The sequence below is a fragment of the Chaetura pelagica genome, unplaced genomic scaffold, assembly GCF_000747805.2.
Source record: "Chaetura pelagica isolate M959 unplaced genomic scaffold, ChaPel_1.0 scaffold135, whole genome shotgun sequence".
Classification (NCBI taxonomy): Eukaryota; Metazoa; Chordata; class Aves; order Apodiformes; family Apodidae; genus Chaetura; species Chaetura pelagica.
Window position 1 is genome coordinate 1,024,602 of NW_009953649.1, and position 19,079 is coordinate 1,043,680.

A 19,079-nucleotide genomic window follows, 5' to 3' on the forward strand; every position below is an offset into this window, starting at 1 on the left:
TTGAAAATTAATTCCAAGGGGATGTGTACCAGAGAGCAATGTGAAGCTTAACAACCTGCTGTTCCCCAAGTTGGCTTCTTTCTTCTCAACTGCAACAACGACTGGTAGTTTGAAGATGGGTTTTTTACCACATCCTTTTCTTTGCATCTGTTCCCAAAAAGAGAAGTCTGGTCCAGTGTTTTGTCCTTTTCTAATTATACGCCAGACACTTTGGTTGGGTTTTTTGTTTTCTTGTTTTGTTTTACAGAAAAATGCCTGTCAGTTTTTCTTGCAAATTTACTTCCTGTCTACTCTAAATTTGTTCTGTATATTGTTTTTTTTACTAGACAGCTTTCTGCTTTTGCAATAGTATGAGGAGAACTTAAGCAATCTATTGTGTGTGGGTTTTATTTTGGTTTTGTTTAATGCTAGACGTTGTTCTGTTGGTCTTGGCTCTAAATTAGTTTTCCTCTCTTTTTTCTCTTGTCAGTTATATAAATTAGGTTACGCAAATAAAGATGCTGAGTCTGCTATGGGATCTTTTTTTCTCTACCACATTTAGGTTTAAAATTTGTGGCTATCTTGGAATTTCTTATGCTACTCTCTAGGAGTTAAACATTTTTTGTATATATAAGTATATACACAGCCACACCTATATAGATATAAAACATCAGTTACATTATTCAAGCTTTAGTTATGTGAAAGAAAATAAGAAGAGTGATAGACAGTTTATGTATTCACCATGAGACTGATTGTTTTGTACACTTGTTTCAGCATATTGAAAAGTGGCAGTGCATGTACATTTTGTGCTCAAGCTTAGTCAAATAACAGCTGTTTTAAAAATTACTGTTTGTGTAATTATAGTGGAATTTGGCAGGTATATTTGCCCACGTACAAAAATTCTTTACCCCTCCACAAGTCACCATTTATAGTGAAATCTGTCTCTCTCCCATTTGGGTTCAGGGTAAAAGTATTTTTTATCAGCCTTCCCTTTTTTGGTAGCTTTTTCACTTTTTTTTGCCATAATAATTGGCTTCTGTGTTCAGAGATTTGGACGTGGGCAGGGGCAGTGATAATCTCTTGCAGTCATGGTTAGCAGGAGGGCAGATCAATTAAGAGTTAGATGACTAGAGAGCTCAGGATAGGCATTGAAAGGGCTGAAGTGTGGCCACTGTTAGTAACTTGATATTGGACACCTTCAGCTTGCATGATGGTAGACTTTTCAGCAGATGTTAGATTCAGTTCTGACATTTTAATCAATTTCTCTCAGCAGTGGTGTTGCCCTGTGAAGATCCTTTTGAAATTGTTCTTTTGAAGTGTAAAATATGTACACCAAGGAGTAGTTAATCATAAGGAGGTATCAACAGACATTGAAGTAAGGGGGTTTGTGACAGCACATTCAGATTTGCGCAGGTTTCCTGCATGATGGTTCTCCAGAAGTTCTACAGCTGGAGCAAAGAGAAAAAATGTTACGTGTTGTGGTAACATTGGTTGTGCTACAAAATGCAATAAAAGAAAACTAAATGTTGAGAAAGTATGGTAGCGGAAACCTGCAGAGCTAACCAACCATCTTCTCTATCATTACAGCATCTGAGATCTAGCCTGACTGAACACCAACCTAAGTTATACAGAGTGCTAGATGATGGGAAAAGGCTTCTCTTTTCTGTTAGCTGCTCAGATCTCGAAAGTCAGCTGAACCAATTAGGAGAACAGTGGTTAAGTAACACCAGCAAGATTACCAAGGAGCTTCACAGGCTGGAGACAATCCTGAAGCTCTGGACAAGGTAATGCTGATGTACAGACAGTATAAACTTCTTTACCTGTGCTATTCAGATCAAAGTAATCCTGAACCCAGAACTATTAGAGTCGATATATAAAAGAAAGTACTTTGAGATGTCTGCAATAGTTTGTCTGCTCTAAAATATCCTATTTCTGTTCCAAACAAGTGCAATCATATTCTCTCATTTGGTACAGAACATGTACTAAATAATAGCTGGTGGGAGGAATGCAGAAAAGACCTTATTTAGATGACTAAATTAGAAGCCCCGTGTCTGTACAGGTTGATGAGAAAGGGCGTGTGCTTTGCTAGGTAGCATGAGCAGCCTCAGCATGTTCTGCTAGGGGCATTGCCACTGCTGGGTCCTTGTGGGTCTGTGTTGTTGCATATATGGAGAGGAGCTTTTAGCTGCCATTAGTAATGTTCATATGCTACTTTTGAAATGAGTTCACTAAGTGTTATACAAGCTTTTTCCATTATTCATAATATCCTTGTTGGCTCACTAGCCTTTCAAGGGAGATGCATACAGGGACTGTATGTACACAGGTTATGTGGAGACACTCATTCTGACACCTCATTAGTTGGTTGGCATGCAAAATGATATGGAAATAACTTCTGGGGAAAAAAAAAAAAAAGAAAGTCAGTTTTCTGCTCTAAGACACCTTGTGGTAAATCCTTTAGAAGATTTAAACTCCTAATGCAAATCAAAAAAGTGTTTATGTGTGCAGGGTAGGGTGCTTGCCCAAATGGAGTGATAATCTGGTTACTAGTCCTTCATTAAATCAGTTTTTCCTAAGAGGCAAAAAGAAGGCACTGTTAGGAATTGTGGATATAATGGTTAAAGTAAGAACTTCCTGATACCATGCCCATCATTAAAATTAAATAATGATTTTCTGAAATTTAATAAAGGAAATAAATTATAATTTTTATTATTATTTTAAATCTGCCATATAGTATCATCCTCTAATGAGGAATAGAGACTGCTCAGTTGGAGGCAAGAAGTGTTGATGACTGTTTAATTCTATTTAAACATCTTTATAGGTATCAGAGTGAATCAAGTGAACTGACACATTGGTTACAATCTGCAATTGAGCGACTTGAGTTTTGGAGCCAGCAGTCTTTGACAGTTCCTCAGGAACTGGAGACAGTCCGAGACCACCTGAACTCATTTTTGGTAAGTCATTCATGGACCTAGGACACCTTTTTCTCTCTAATTACAAATAAATGATCAATCAATTATATGGTTATACTTTTTCTTATAGTCTTTTAAGGGAGAGGAGAATATTCTTAGTTTTCTGAGGTACAGCTTTAAATGCAGTAAAAAAGTAGCTGATTATTTCCACAAATATGATTCTGATTACAGGAGTTTTCAAAAGAAGTGGATGCTAAATCATCGCAGAAATCTTCTGTCCTGAGTACTGGGAACCAGCTCCTCAGGCTGAAGAGGATGGATACAGCAGCACTGCGTGCGGGATTGTCCCGCATTGACAACCAGTGGACAGAGCTGCTCACACGAATCCCAGCAGTACAAGAGAAATTACACCAGGTAAGGAAGACCAGTGATGGCCTTTGATATTCCAGAAGATTCGGCCCATGTGGTTGATACTGCCTTTGAGAAATGGCTGCTCCCTTCCTCAATTTGTCCACGTGAGTCAAGATAGGAACTACGTTACTCCTGTTTTTATGTGAGAAAGCTTACACTCGTGTTCAAATCCTGTCTACACATACTGTATAACAACAGTTAATGTCAGACTTTCACAGTTAAATTTTTTAAATTTTAACCAAAAAACACGTGAAGTTTTTTTCAACACGTTTTGGAACTTTTAGAAAGGGGGAGTTCACATCCCTGTCAGATCTGAATGGCAGTTTTATTCAAATTGGATAGACTGGATTCAAGTCTATGCAAGACAAAATAAATCTTAAAACATTGTGCAAGGTTGCTTCTGGTGTATGTAGGAGCAGGAGAGTTTTGGTTGTGTAGCTTGGATTTTTAAGACTATAACACTGAAGTTAAAGAATTATACTGGTTCAAAGTTGCCTTAATATTTGGTTGCTAGGTATTTATCAGTCTTAGTGGTTAGTAATACTTTTGTGATTTAGGGGGAGAGAGGAAGGGTAACAAATGTCACCCGAGTCCATTATATTAAAGTAAATAATTTAATTCAGTAGTTTCTGAACTGTTTTGTATTGCTAAATATGTATGTCTACCTACAAATGTCATAGAACTTCAGTAATATGTTAGAGATGTAGAATAACATGATAATAAGAGCAGGTAAGGTAAATGTTCTGTAGTAATGCAAAGCAAGGAATTCTTACCTTTTTTTTTTTGTTTTTTCACAACATGAGTTTTAAATGTTATCTCTACAGCTCCAAATGGACAAAATTCCTTCTCGCCATGCTATCTCTGAAATTATGAGCTGGATTTCCCTGATGGAAAATGTCATTCAGCAGGATGAAGAGAATATAAAAAATGCAGTAGGACAGAAAGTAATTCAGGATTATGTCCAGAAGTACAAGGTACTGCATGGAAAAGTTACTGACTTCCCTTTTAAATTATCACCATGAAATAAGTATATATATATGTACAGGGTAAGTGATTTAAAGTCAAACAAACAAACAAATGCAACAAACAAAAGAACCCACAAAACAAACAAACAAACAACAAAAAAACAGCAACAACAACAATATGCCCACACACACAAAAGAAACAAGCAAACAAACAAAAAAAACCCCTGTCATTGTGGAGTCATAAGAATTGTACACAAGTTAGAATTGGGTGATATGGATAGTATTTGGTGCTGTGGAAAAGAAGCAAAAATTACCTCTGCTCTACTGTTTAATTGTGGCAACAATATAATTTTTACCGTGCTTACCTTAATTTCCAGGTAAATACAAAGCAATCTGCACATGACTAAAATTTATTACATCTGTCTTTCACCCAAAACGGTAAAGCACTTTGCAAATGTATATTGTTTTATGAATTATCTGCATAATATCACCTCCTCCAAGTGTAGCTGGTTCTTGAATAGAAGGTGACCAGTGGTTTACATATCAAGAAAATTTTGATGAGTATGTGAAGCAAAAATTAGAGATTCTACATCTTGAGATAACTAATGAGGAGTATAGATACAACACATTTTCACTTCTTAAAGTAGTTCAGTAACACTCTTGTAAATAGATCTGTACACAGTGACTTTATTGTCAGTGTCAAATTGCTTCACTAGTCTCTTGAAAAATCACTCAATTTCTTATTTCCTTTTTTTTTTCTGTAAGAATATTTTGCATCTTATCTGGTTTTGTATTAAAAACTTAAAGTCTAAATAAGGTGGGGAAAAAATTATTATGTACCCATTTTTTCTTAAATCTAGTCCTTGAGACCACTATCAATAATTTTACTGATTTTTTTATTATTATTATTATTCTTTGGGGAGCAAGGGTAGAGAAGACAATGTATTCCTGATTATTTTTTGAATATTTAGGGGAAAATAGCAGTGTTTCTAATTGCTGTTCAACTGCTAAAATACCTTTTAGGTAAATTTGCTGTAATTTGTCAACATTTTTCCGCTCTTTTGCAGGAAGGTAAGAAATTATGGTACTTATGTTTTAGATTTCTTACTCCCTTCTTTTCTACCAGGGTTTCAAGATAGATTTAAATTGCAAACAATTGACAGTAGACTTTGTGAACCAATCAGTTCTACAAATTAGCAGCCAAGATGTTGAAAGTAAACGCAGCGACAAAACTGATTTTGCAGAACAACTTGGAGCAATGAACAGACGCTGGCAAATCCTGCAAGGCCTGATAACAGAAAAGGTAAAGAAAAAACCTAGCTGCTCTGTAGCAAACTTTCAAAATACATGGAACTATAAGATAATAAAGATTGGAAGCCTTTTCAGGTCATCTAGTCCAACCTACTGCTCGGTTAGGTCAGATTGCATAGGGATTTAACCGAGTTTTGAAAATCTCCAAGGACAGATGGCACTACCTCTCTGGGCAGCCCAGTGCCATGCAACTTGTTACTGTTACCTCTTCTCCTTTCTGCTCCTGCTCCTGCTCATGAACAGTCTGCCTCCATATTCCCTATAGCTCCCCCAAGTGGACAGCACAATGAAGTGCTTCCTTTGCCTTTTCCCCAGGCTAAATGAATCCAGCCTCTCCTATTTTGTCCCTCACTAGTTAGTTCCAGCCAAGGTTATGCTTTCCTAACATCAGCCCTGTATGCACAGGCTATGCTTCTAGGCCCATTCTTTGTAATTCACTTTCTGTGGATTTATCTTTTTTGTGACTTTGAGGAAGTTATCCTTGAAGATCAGTGAGTTTCCTGGACTCCTTTATCCTTCGGAATAACTTCCCATAAGCTTCAGTGAACAAACCAAAGTCTGTTATTCCAAGAATCTTTAGTCAGCTACTTGCTTTCTTTACTTCATTCACAACTGTCTCATTGTCACTGTCACCAAGGCTGGTATTGCCTATCACATCCTCAAGCAGTTCTAATTAAGATGGTTCATTCCCACAAATTGAGTTTGTCTTAAACAGTGTGAATACTTTTTATGGCAGTGCTACTGTTTTTAAAGCCTGCTTTGGGTTTTTTGTTTTTGGGTTTTTGGGCTTTTTTTTAAGAACAGAAGTTCTGTGTCATTCGCCATTGAGTAACAGCTAGAACAGTCAAAAATATCTAAATAACTTTAAAGCAGTCAGTTGACAAAGGAGATACTATAAATCTTCATCTACTTTACACAGTTTAAGCAAGGAATATAAAATACATGTTTGTTTGGGAAATCCTGAGGTCTTTGATCTCTGAAAAGACTTCCACTTATAAATATGTTTTGCAAAAATAGCTTATTTCAATGTTTCATAATGTTTTAATATGTTATCTCTATAAAATTATTTATTGATAAAGCAGGGTTTTTTTTACTATGAACTCTTTTACAAATAGCAGATAGATTTCAATTTGAATGCATACATTCTGAGAAGTTACTGGACTTCACTGACTTATTTAATTGACCCAAAAATAAAGGTATTTGTATGAAAAAGTATATATTCATATTTCTTTGCAGATCCAGCTGTTGGAAAGTCTGCAGGAATCCTGGACACAATATGAAAATAGTGTGCAGTGCCTAAAAACGTGGTTTGAAACCCAAGAGAAGAAACTGGAACAGCAACAGAAAATTGGAGACCAGGCTTCAGTACAAAATGCTTTGAAAGACTGTCAGGTATGTCCCCTTATAAATAACAATATTCCATTTCCAAGTTAGAAACCACATATGATAAAGCCATATGAAATCTTTGTGTCAGTGACAGAACTCCTCTTTAGTGAGAGAGAGATTTCAGTCCTAAAGTGAAAGCAATAAGAAAGGAGGAAGGAACCATAATGTCCCAAATATCTTTAAAAGCAACCAACTTCATTATTCTTTTTGCATTGTATATTAAAGCATGGACATTTCCAAGCCTACCAGCTATACTGAACTAGAAAGATCATCAAAGGAATATATTCCCCTTCTTATTTAGCCAGTCTTATGGACCCTGATGTCATGAACACCATGCTTGACTGTTTAGAAACTGGGTTTTTTTCTTCCTCATCACTACCTCTCCTTTGCATGCCCCCTTTTTTCTTTTTCTTTTTCCATCTAATGTATTCCACCTGACTGTTAAAAAAACAATACTAGAATCCAAGGAGGTAATATGCTTCTACTACAAATGTGTTAGGATATGCTTCTATTACAAATGTGCTAGGAATCAAAGTTTTTCAAATATTCAGCTATCCAGAGAAGGATTCCTTTTGCTTTCAGAAGCCTGAGGCATGATTACAATGGGCAAAGATGGGATGCAAGTAATTCTCACATATACATGATGTCTATAAGTTCAGAAACACCTCAGTTTGTCATGCAAAATTCATACAAGGACTACACAGCAGTGAATAGGGCATCAGTTGACTTTGAACGTCTCACTCAGAATAGTATATATTTAGGTAGTTAGAAGCTTGTTTCTGGAGTGGTCAGACTACGGTTCAAACTTACAGGTTTATCAGTGAAACAGATTTTTCTAAATGTATGAACAAGGCATGATATCAGGCATCAGACAATTTTTGCTCAAAAGTATCTTGTTCTGTTAGACACTAATGAACAATAATTCCACACCAAATCAAAAGTGTAATTAAACTCTGTCAGGACAACAAGATGCCCAAAATCTTGTTACTCTCATCCTGTGAAAAAAAAATGAGGAAACATGTTTATCTTGATTTTATTGTCTTTCCTGCATGCATTTAATTAATTGGGTGACTATGATCCAGCTTTTAAATCTTCACAAACAGAAAAATTGTAAATCTATTCAAATGAATGCATAGGAGAATTTAGTCTGTATTCACCAGTGTATTAAACCCATCTTAATTCCTGTAATGGTAAATAGTTATTTAGGTCAGATATGTTTGAAGTCAGTTTTTTCCTGAAGTTTTTAACCAAAGTCTTCAAACTGGTTGCAGTGCTTACTTTCAATGCTGTTATTTTTATGGTTTCAGCACAATAAGCCCATATGACTGAAGCAAGGGTAGTTTAGCATAGCCTGACATAATTGGCAGCCTGTGCTTGGCTGGAGTTCAAAGCTGAATCTGATTTATCACCATTATGGTTCCTTTTGGTCAGGGAAGTTAGCAAGTATACTTGGGGAGTCAGTTATGAATGGCAAGGCTTTGATCAGCAGAGAAACAAATTGTTAAAAGAGTAACTGTAACAGACACTCCCAGGTATCCAGTTCAATTACTACAAAAGCTGCAGTTTATTTATTCACCAATGTTAGTTGCTGCATAATGTGATATTAATAAGTGGAGGCAACCATCTTTTCCCATTGCAGATCAGAAACAGTAATGTCTCTAATTCAGTTATGAGGGGAAAATGAGTAATAAGAAAAGCTTTTTACAGAGAAAAATAAATATTTGCTATTCTTGGCATTTGAAACTTTTGTCTATTCTGCATTCTAAATTTTGGAGTTACCTTGTACAAACTGAAATATATTTTGTAGAATTATAATCCACTTTATGTACAACTTAGAGGTGTTGCTTTGGTGTCACCTGGTTGAGGAAGAAAAAAAAAAAAAAAAAAAAAAGTATTATTCCAAGGTTGTAGTCTGGAAGAAGGTAATTGATAGAAGTTTGAGGAAGTATATATACATATATATATATACACACACATATATATATACATATATATATATATGACAGAGTAGGACTTTCTTGCATCTCCCTGCACTGTGCCATGAAATTATATAGATTGCTTTCCTGGCTAGGAATGAGCTTATGAAAGCATGCTATATGACTCAAAGGTGATCACCAAGTCTTCTTGTCTCTCCTTCATTTTGTTCTTCATTCCCATGCTATTGAGGCATGAGGAAGATCACAGGCTTTGTGAGTAGCAAATGTTACATACCAGAGCTTCCGCCCTTGGTTATTCATAAAACGGTAACGTCGGCAAGCTTTGAATCAGCATTTCCATGTCCAGTCTAGGGTCATCTTAAATCTTAAATTTGCCTAAAGCAGCAAAACAAGTCACTAACAAGTAATCATGGCCTAAGTGCTTACGGACTCAGCTCTGTTTTCTTCATTTGTTTTCATACCCACTGTTCATTTTCTTCCCATTTTCTTGAGTTAATGTGTTGGAACACTGAGCAGAGCAAAATGCTGTTGAGATCATTAATGCTTCCCTAAGACATGCAGCCTTGAGGAGGCAATAAGAAGAATTCCTGAAGTCTGTTGCTTGTTGTCATTGGCTGGACCCCAATGAACTTGCAGGGGAAGGCTCTCTGTCCTCGGACAAGGGGCTTTGCTGCAACCTGGCAAAGGAATAAAGACTCCTCTTCATGTAGAGTGCATGGAAAATTGTCATCTTTCCCTTTGTATATTAAAGCATGGACATTTCCAAGCCTACCAGCTATACTGAACTAGAAAGATCATCAAAGGAATATATTCCCCTTCTTATTTAGCCAGTCTTATGGACCCTGATGTCATGAACACCATGCTTGACTGTTTAGAAACTGGGTTTTTTTCTTCCTCATCACTACCTCTCCTTTGCATGCCCCCTTTTTTCTTTTTCTTTTTCCATCTAATGTATTCCACCTGACTGTTAAAAAAACAATACTAGAATCCAAGGAGGTAATATGCTTCTACTACAAATGTGTTAGGATATGCTTCTATTACAAATGTGCTAGGAATCAAAGTTTTTCAAATATTCAGCTATCCAGAGAAGGATTCCTTTTGCTTTCAGAAGCCTGAGGCATGATTACAATGGGCAAAGATGGGATGCAAGTAATTCTCACATATACATGATGTCTATAAGTTCAGAAACACCTCAGTTTGTCATGCAAAATTCATACAAGGACTACACAGCAGTGAATAGGGCATCAGTTGACTTTGAACGTCTCACTCAGAATAGTATATATTTAGGTAGTTAGAAGCTTGTTTCTGGAGTGGTCAGACTACGGTTCAAACTTACAGGTTTATCAGTGAAACAGATTTTTCTAAATGTATGAACAAGGCATGATATCAGGCATCAGACAATTTTTGCTCAAAAGTATCTTGTTCTGTTAGACACTAATGAACAATAATTCCACACCAAATCAAAAGTGTAATTAAACTCTGTCAGGACAACAAGATGCCCAAAATCTTGTTACTCTCATCCTGTGAAAAAAAAATGAGGAAACATGTTTATCTTGATTTTATTGTCTTTCCTGCATGCATTTAATTAATTGGGTGACTATGATCCAGCTTTTAAATCTTCACAAACAGAAAAATTGTAAATCTATTCAAATGAATGCATAGGAGAATTTAGTCTGTATTCACCAGTGTATTAAACCCATCTTAATTCCTGTAATGGTAAATAGTTATTTAGGTCAGATATGTTTGAAGTCAGTTTTTTCCTGAAGTTTTTAACCAAAGTCTTCAAACTGGTTGCAGTGCTTACTTTCAATGCTGTTATTTTTATGGTTTCAGCACAATAAGCCCATATGACTGAAGCAAGGGTAGTTTAGCATAGCCTGACATAATTGGCAGCCTGTGCTTGGCTGGAGTTCAAAGCTGAATCTGATTTATCACCATTATGGTTCCTTTTGGTCAGGGAAGTTAGCAAGTATACTTGGGGAGTCAGTTATGAATGGCAAGGCTTTGATCAGCAGAGAAACAAATTGTTAAAAGAGTAACTGTAACAGACACTCCCAGGTATCCAGTTCAATTACTACAAAAGCTGCAGTTTATTTATTCACCAATGTTAGTTGCTGCATAATGTGATATTAATAAGTGGAGGCAACCATCTTTTCCCATTGCAGATCAGAAACAGTAATGTCTCTAATTCAGTTATGAGGGGAAAATGAGTAATAAGAAAAGCTTTTTACAGAGAAAAATAAATATTTGCTATTCTTGGCATTTGAAACTTTTGTCTATTCTGCATTCTAAATTTTGGAGTTACCTTGTACAAACTGAAATATATTTTGTAGAATTATAATCCACTTTATGTACAACTTAGAGGTGTTGCTTTGGTGTCACCTGGTTGAGAAAAAAAAAAAAAAAAAAAAAAAAAGTATTATTCCAAGGTTGTAGTCTGGAAGAAGGTAATTGATAGAAGTTTGAGGAAGTATATATACATATATATATATACACACACATATATATATACATATATATATATATGACAGAGTAGGACTTTCTTGCATCTCCCTGCACTGTGCCATGAAATTATATAGATTGCTTTCCTGGCTAGGAATGAGCTTATGAAAGCATGCTATATGACTCAAAGGTGATCACCAAGTCTTCTTGTCTCTCCTTCATTTTGTTCTTCATTCCCATGCTATTGAGGCATGAGGAAGATCACAGGCTTTTGCATCTCCCTGCACTGTGCCATGAAATTATATAGATTGCTTTCCTGGCTAGGAATGAGCTTATGAAAGCATGCTATATGACTCAAAGGTGATCACCAAGTCTTCTTGTCTCTCCTTCATTTTGTTCTTCATTCCCATGCTATTGAGGCATGAGGAAGATCACAGGCTTTGTGAGTAGCAAATGTTACATACCAGAGCTTCCGCCCTTGGTTATTCATAAAACGGTAACGTCGGCAAGCTTTGAATCAGCATTTCCATGTCCAGTCTAGGGTCATCTTAAATCTTAAATTTGCCTAAAGCAGCAAAACAAGTCACTAACAAGTAATCATGGCCTAAGTGCTTACGGACTCAGCTCTGTTTTCTTCATTTGTTTTCATACCCACTGTTCATTTTCTTCCCATTTTCTTGAGTTAATGTGTTGGAACACTGAGCAGAGCAAAATGCTGTTGAGATCATTAATGCTTCCCTAAGACATGCAGCCTTGAGGAGGCAATAAGAAGAATTCCTGAAGTCTGTTGCTTGTTGTCATTGGCTGGACCCCAATGAACTTGCAGGGGAAGGCTCTCTGTCCTCGGACAAGGGGCTTTGCTGCAACCTGGCAAAGGAATAAAGACTCCTCTTCATGTAGAGTGCATGGAAAATTGTCATCTTTCCCTAGGAATTCATTTTGTCTTTTTCCCTTGGTGGCAAAATTATATTTTTTTTCCAGAGGCTTAGGCCAGCTTTTTACTAATTAAAAAGCCCTCTCAGTATTCCAGGACAAACTAAGATACACAGCAATTTTCCCTTGTATTTAAACTCCTGTCCTATTTTTAATGAGCTTTGGATTCTTACATGAAAGCAGAAGATTACACAGAAGTTTAATGTAGAGGGCATGCTTCTATTTAAATTACAGACAAACAACTATGCTCTAAAGGGAACACAAAATACTAAATAAAATTGCTGATGAGTTGATTCTCTTGAGAATAAAAAGCCAAAGTGTGGCAGTGTGACCTTCCTATTTTTTAAATAATGAGTTTATGGACATCTTTTCTATCTCAGGGATTATCTATCCAATTAAATAAAAAAGCTCGGCTATCTTCTTTTTCTTTTCAGGAATTAGAAGAATCAATAAGAACAAAGGAAAAAGAAGTGGAAAATGTAGAACAGAGTGGTCTGTCTTTGATACAGAACAAGAAGGAAGAAGTCTCTTCAGCTGTTATGAGTACACTGCAAGAAATAAACCATTCCTGGGCCAGTTTGGATCACACGGTAGAAAGGATTCTAGAAGAATAGGGCATGGCAGAGAGGGAGAATTGGCAGTTTACAGCTAGTGGATTTCTTCTGTATTGTAGGGGAAGAGATTCTGAATTGTGCCCCTACTTCCATCCATCCCATTCTTTCTGTGTGTACACTCCTCATAAAATGGGTATAATATTTCCTATAATCAAGGATGCTTTTAATTCTGGTAATTTAAGCTTTTTAGATGCTGATATTTAGTGGGAAGGTACCAAATGACCAAATGAACTACCTTTTGAAGCACACAGGTCTCTCAGAATAAGGAAGAGATCAGCATTAATTGTCATAAACCAAAGCTTGATAACCTCAATCTGCCTTCTCAGGAATAATTCGGTGTGCTACTGCTAGCCTCTCTGCTGACTTTCATAGGCTGACTTGCCAATGCAATGCATTGTTTCATAGTCCTAAGCAATTTCTCTTGATCCTGCTTTGGGCCAAAGTAGAATGGACTTGATACCTTCTCAGTTTCTGCCATCCCACCTTTATAAAATCAAGCAGAACTTTATGCTATACCCAGTTTAAGTCCAGCTGATTGTTGTGGAAAATCTTTGTTCTTCAACTGGTTTAAGATTGGGCATATAAAACAAGTAGTAGCTGAGATCAAAAGGAAGGAAATAATTTAAACAAAAGCCAAATATCTTCAATGCTTTTAATTTACTTTTCTTTTCCTTCCTTCTAGGTTAGCCGACTGCAGATATTGTTGCAATCTGTCCTTGATCAGTGGAGCATTTACAAAGTGGCTTATGAAGAACTGAATAGTTACCTGACAGAAGCCAGATATTCTTTGTCCCGTTTTTATCTTCTTACTGGTTCTTTGGAAGCTGTGAAAGTCCAAGTTGACAGCCTTCAGGTGAAAAGAATACCATGCTTCTTGACATACTAAGGGTGGATTTAAAGATTAAATTTGTCCTCATTGCATGGATGCAGACAACTATAGATTTTGGTTCATAAGAAAGGGAAATACAAACATGCTGGCCTGTTCAAATCACACAATGTTAAGAGAACACATTATCAAGTAACTATTGCATTTTTCATTTTGCAGAAAAATGAAAATCTGGTTGTTGTTTTCTTTTTCGTTTTATTATGCTGTTCTTTAAATTTTGAGCTGTACTGTCACAACATTAAAAATTTTTAAATAATGCTGGTGACTAAAATTTCTCACTCTGCTACCTCAACACTGTGGTTGCAGTAGATTGAAGATGAAAAAAAAGAATGTTTCAAAAGCTGAGATACTCACATGTTTCCTCTGTAAGGAAAGCATAAAATACAATGAGACTCCTGTTATAAAATTACACATTAATTGAAATACATTAATTTAAGGAATTAAATGTAAAAAGACTAATATTGTTATTCTATCATATAGAATAACCTTTTTTTTTCAAAGACATTTCTTGTCTTTGGAATGAAAAATAATTATGCAAACATTTCCAGATGCTTAAAGTAAGAAGAACTTGTGTTAGTATTTGCCAGCAAATTTATTTAAGTATTTTGTGTGATTTGAAGTCCAGACAGATATAAAGGCAAATACCCTAAGCATGAACAGCGTTTTTCAAACCAAGATTGAGAAAGCATCCATTAATCACTTTACAGCTTCTCTTCTGTTTTCATTCTTTTGGTGTGTCAGAGAGGTGCAGTCAGTAAGACAACAGGCACAGAAAACTACTTTTTTTCCTTATTAAGGTTTTGATTATGAAGTTCAATCAGTTTGAGATTTGCTGGGGTTTCCAAACTGTAGTAATATGCATAAAAATATTTCAGGTTTTAAAAAAGGACCATTTTCCCTGCCAGAAGAGCTTCAAACTGACAAATGAAAGATCAAGAACCTTATTTTCAGAATAAAGCTTTTTGGTGCTGTTTCTTTTTTCGTTTCATTCTAAAAAGGAAAATGTTATTTATTTTCTTCCATCAGACTATACTTTCTGAAGTATTTTCATGCACTTCTTCCTCACTCTTTTGTGCAAGAATATTTTTGTTGTTTAGAATATTTTTTACATGATTTTTACATTTTGAAAAAAATATTAGGTTAAAATTTTCTTTTTGTTTCACCTTGGTATTGACTCAAATTAATCCAACAGTCTTTATATTAAACAACCTTCAATTTAGATGAAACACACATGAAATCATGTTTTGCATTCACAATCTGTACGATGTAATTGATACATACTGTTTTCAAACATTTCTACATCATGCAATTATAATACCTCATGGTTTTGGTTTGTTGTTTATTTTTTTTCCTTACTCTCCTATATGTTTTAGAGCCTACAAGATGAACTGGAAAAGCAAGAAAGCAGCTTACAGAAATTTGGCTCTGTGACCAATCAGTTGTTGAAAGAATGTCACCCACCAGTGACTGAAACACTTACCAACACTTTGAAAGAAATGAATATGAGGTAAAAAATGTCTGTGTGTTGAGCTTTACTTATAGTGGTGAATTTGCATTTATCCCGTAGACCCAGTTTTCCACCATTTCTATTTTCATTATATTTTATTATTTTATGGTTTGGGGTGTTTGTGAACCTTGTGGGGGGGCAGGTGGGGTTATACATTTTGCCAAAGGCTGGATCAGAACTGTCTCATTTGCTACTACTAATAAATGGAACATTGGTTTCTCCAGCAAGGCATTTTGACATTACTGTCAGTAGTTCTGCTCGATGCATGGCTGCCAACCAAGACTCATAAATATGATGTTGGAAAATAGTACTGCACTTAAAATGCAAAAAGCCCATCTGGAAATATTGTTTGCTGTTTATGCTCCAGGCTTCCCAGTTTTTAGGTTGCTATTTCTAATTCGAAGGAAGGGCACGATAGGCAAGAAGGGCCAAGCCTTCACTGGTAGCTTGGCAAACAGCTCCCCCTGTTTTCAATCCAGGTCTGAATCAGTGTAAGGGATTACTCAGAGGAGCTACAGAAAGGCAGGATCCAAAACCAAAAACTTGTTTAGTGGAAAGTTGGGGTTTTTTTGAAAACACAATCATACCAAATTTACTTTAATCTGTGTTCCATCCCATTGTAGACTCTGGAAGTGTATTCACTCCATTTCAAAAAAAGATATTGTAGGATTTAATATTGGCAATTAAGAGTGGTGGAATTTTCACTTCACCAGTTTTATCATATACTAATAATTTAAAAATATTGTGATCTCCTTTAGTAAGAAAATAATGGGGAAGCTTGATAAATACCAGCACATTTGAGAAAGTATATGTTTCTGATTGCAAACAGAGCCAATCATTCAAAGGGGGATTAGATATTTAATTGGATAATAAAGATATAAAGTTTTATTAGGTCTGCAGGTATTTTAGAAGGGAGTTACACAGAGCTTTATAACATCAACTATTCTGTCCGAGTTTGGGAGGAAATTGCAGCAGAAGAAATGGTTTCCTGTTTACACCTGGTTTAGGCCTCTTGGGCCTTTGCAAGAATCTGATACTGGCAGTTCATTGCCTGTCACAGATGCTCTGCGCAGTGAACAAGAGTGTGCTAGGTGGAAATAGCAGGAGGTTCACTTCAAAAAGTACTTTCCAGCTCTGACCTCAGGTATTAATATGCAGCATCCAAGATGTAGCACAGATCCAGCCTGCTGCGACAAGATCTTGGTAACTGCCAAATTCCTTGAAAGCCAAAAGACCACGGGAAACAGCAGAGAGGGAGAGGGGTGGGGATAGTTCTTGTGGACTCCCAGACTTCAATCATTATCTAATCTCTTCACCAGGTGGAACAACCTTCTGCAGGAGATTGCAGAGCGGCTGCGTGCCAGTAAGGGCCTCCTTCAGCTGTGGCAGAGGTACAATGACTGCTACCAGCAGTGCTCTGCCACAGTCTGTCAGCGGGAACACCAGACCAAGGAACTCCTGAAGACTGCTACCAGCAAAGACATTGCTGATGATGAAGTTACTAATTGGATTCAGGACTGCAATGTATGTTCAGTTAAGTTTTACAGTTTTTCACAACTTGGTGGGCTAAAAATCACAGGAGGTTCTACACTTGGTGTATTGGAAACCTGTATACAAGTACATTTCTTTTTACTGACGCATCTCAGGCACAGAAGAGACAGCTTTATATCTGCTACCCAAATCTCATAATTTTCTCATACTTTTCATGTGATTCCTCATTACTTTCGTGATGTTGTTTCTGAGGCTTACATCTGAAGTCCTCTCTCTGAAGAAGGTGGATAAGTGGTATCATTTGATTCAGTCTTAAGTCCCATTTTACTTAAAGGGATTCTTGCTTACCAAGTTTATTGAGTTCCTTATAATGGAAAGAAACACAAGATCCTTTGATTGTATTCCCACCAGACAAGGTTCTTCACTTTACCTGAATAAAAATAGACGGTGTGTGTTCTGGGGATGTCTTTTTCCTTCCTTATGGAAGGACACCATTCACTCTGAAATTCTGAGATTCTTGCTTTTTTAAGGCTGTATCTCAAGGCAGCAGAATGGTTCATCTCCTATCTGTGGTTACATTTGGATTCTTTTGAGTTGATGTTAATGCTAAGTGTCATTGATAAAAATTTAAAAATGTTCATTATCTTCGTGTTAGCAAAACAATTGCAAGGAGAAAAACTAATATACTAATGAGCTTTTCACATAGGCTGCCATAGTCATCTGGGCTGTCCATTCAGATTGTTGAGTTTCAAAAGTTTCTTCATTTTCTTATATCCCATTATTTAGTCATTATGTTAGGTCATTTACAAATGTTATTTTTTTATTCCTTCTGGTAATTCATAGCATGAAAAAAAAGGCCTAGTCAGACCTGAATCAATCCACACTAACCACTTTGACTGCTCTAGGACCAGCATGTTAGCAGATTCAAAAGGTTTATTTCAACAAGTATTGCCTCATTAGTAACTCAGGCTTGCTCAAATGTAGCTGAGCAGTCACATCTTCCTTTTAATTTGTGCACTGGTACTTTGACATATTTTTTTTATTCTGCACATCATTTCCTTTTCATACAGAGTGTGAGTGGACACTTTGGCTTTGAAATACAGTAGTAAATATAAGATTTCATATAGTGGTGAAGTTCAGTCATTTTACTCCTTCTTTAATCCTCCAGGTTGAGGATGACAGCAGTAGAGTGTCAGATTAACTGTCTTTATATGTTTCACCACAGGATGTACTCACTGATTTGAAGACAGCACAAGAGTCACTGCTTGTTCTTCAAGAACTGGGAGAGGAGTTAAAAAGCCAGGTGGAGCCTTCTGCAGCAGCTGCTATACAGTCTGATAATCTTTCTCTGAACCAGAATCTGTCAACCCTAGAACAGGCTCTCCGCAAGCAACAAGCTGTATTTCAGGTATGCAGAAAGTGTTCTCAGTCCTTGAATCTGATCATCCTATGGTGCCTGAAAACCCATAAATTAGCTGAAACTGCCTGGGTAAAAGAGGGCAGTGTTACCTTTTTATCAGCAATTCTTAGATTTCCCTGGAAGACAAAACTGAGAATCGAAAATGTGCTCAAGTCCAGCACAGAAACCTTGTAAGAAAGTCCAAATTCTGGGAAGAGGATAGCAAAACTCATGGAGGATAAAGTATCTTATGTGGAATGCCAAGGGCACCTTTCTGGGGACAGCAATAGTGCTACTGTGGCTCTGAAGACAACCTCTTTTCCCAGCTGATTCTTCAGCAGTAAAACAAATGAGAGACTCTGAAAAATTGGGTAGAACTGATTTTTACAGTTCCTATTAGTGTCAGTGACCAGAATGATACCTATCATTTGTGTCAAAGACTATTCAGCAGATATTGCTAATTGCTTATGTCACCATGGACTAAGGAGCAAAACATGGGTAGCAGAATATGTTCCACAGGAAAGTATACGGGTGAGAAAGCAACAAAGGTAGCAGCCAAGTTTTTAATTTTAAATTGCAATAATAGCAACTGGCAGTTCTCTCTGCTGTCAGTATATTAAAGTGTGATTTTCATAAAGGGAAACTAGAGAAGGTTATCTATTTCAAGACAAGGAGATATTTATGTTCCTTTGTCTTATTGTTGTGTTGCCTTATTGCTATGATCAAAAATCATCTCTTCTAACCTAAAAAAAACCCACAGTAATTCCACAGTCTGTGAGCAAAGCAGCAGTTAGAATTACTCCTAGCCTATATAGCTGTTTGCAGACCTAAAATGAGAATAACGGGGAGTGTAATGTCAGTATGGATGGTAGGTTCCTGAAATTCCTAAACTGTGGGTCCTTTTCTGTT

General features: G+C 36.5%; 1 protein-coding gene across 1 annotated transcript in view; it reads left to right on the forward strand.

Moving 5' to 3' along the window:
* The window catches only part of SYNE1 (spectrin repeat containing, nuclear envelope 1), a 243,482-nt gene that overhangs the window by 173,175 nt on the left and 51,228 nt on the right, over positions 1-19,079 (forward strand). The window contains exons 107-117 of the mRNA XM_010000000.1: positions 1,567-1,763; positions 2,798-2,930; positions 3,120-3,302; positions 4,124-4,273; positions 5,391-5,567; positions 6,812-6,967; positions 12,708-12,863; positions 13,570-13,740; positions 15,147-15,280; positions 16,600-16,804; positions 17,997-18,179. Coding sequence (XP_009998302.1) covers positions 1,567-1,763; positions 2,798-2,930; positions 3,120-3,302; positions 4,124-4,273; positions 5,391-5,567; positions 6,812-6,967; positions 12,708-12,863; positions 13,570-13,740; positions 15,147-15,280; positions 16,600-16,804; positions 17,997-18,179 — 1,845 coding nt within the window. The remainder of the gene's footprint in view (positions 1-1,566; positions 1,764-2,797; positions 2,931-3,119; positions 3,303-4,123; positions 4,274-5,390; positions 5,568-6,811; positions 6,968-12,707; positions 12,864-13,569; positions 13,741-15,146; positions 15,281-16,599; positions 16,805-17,996; positions 18,180-19,079) is intronic.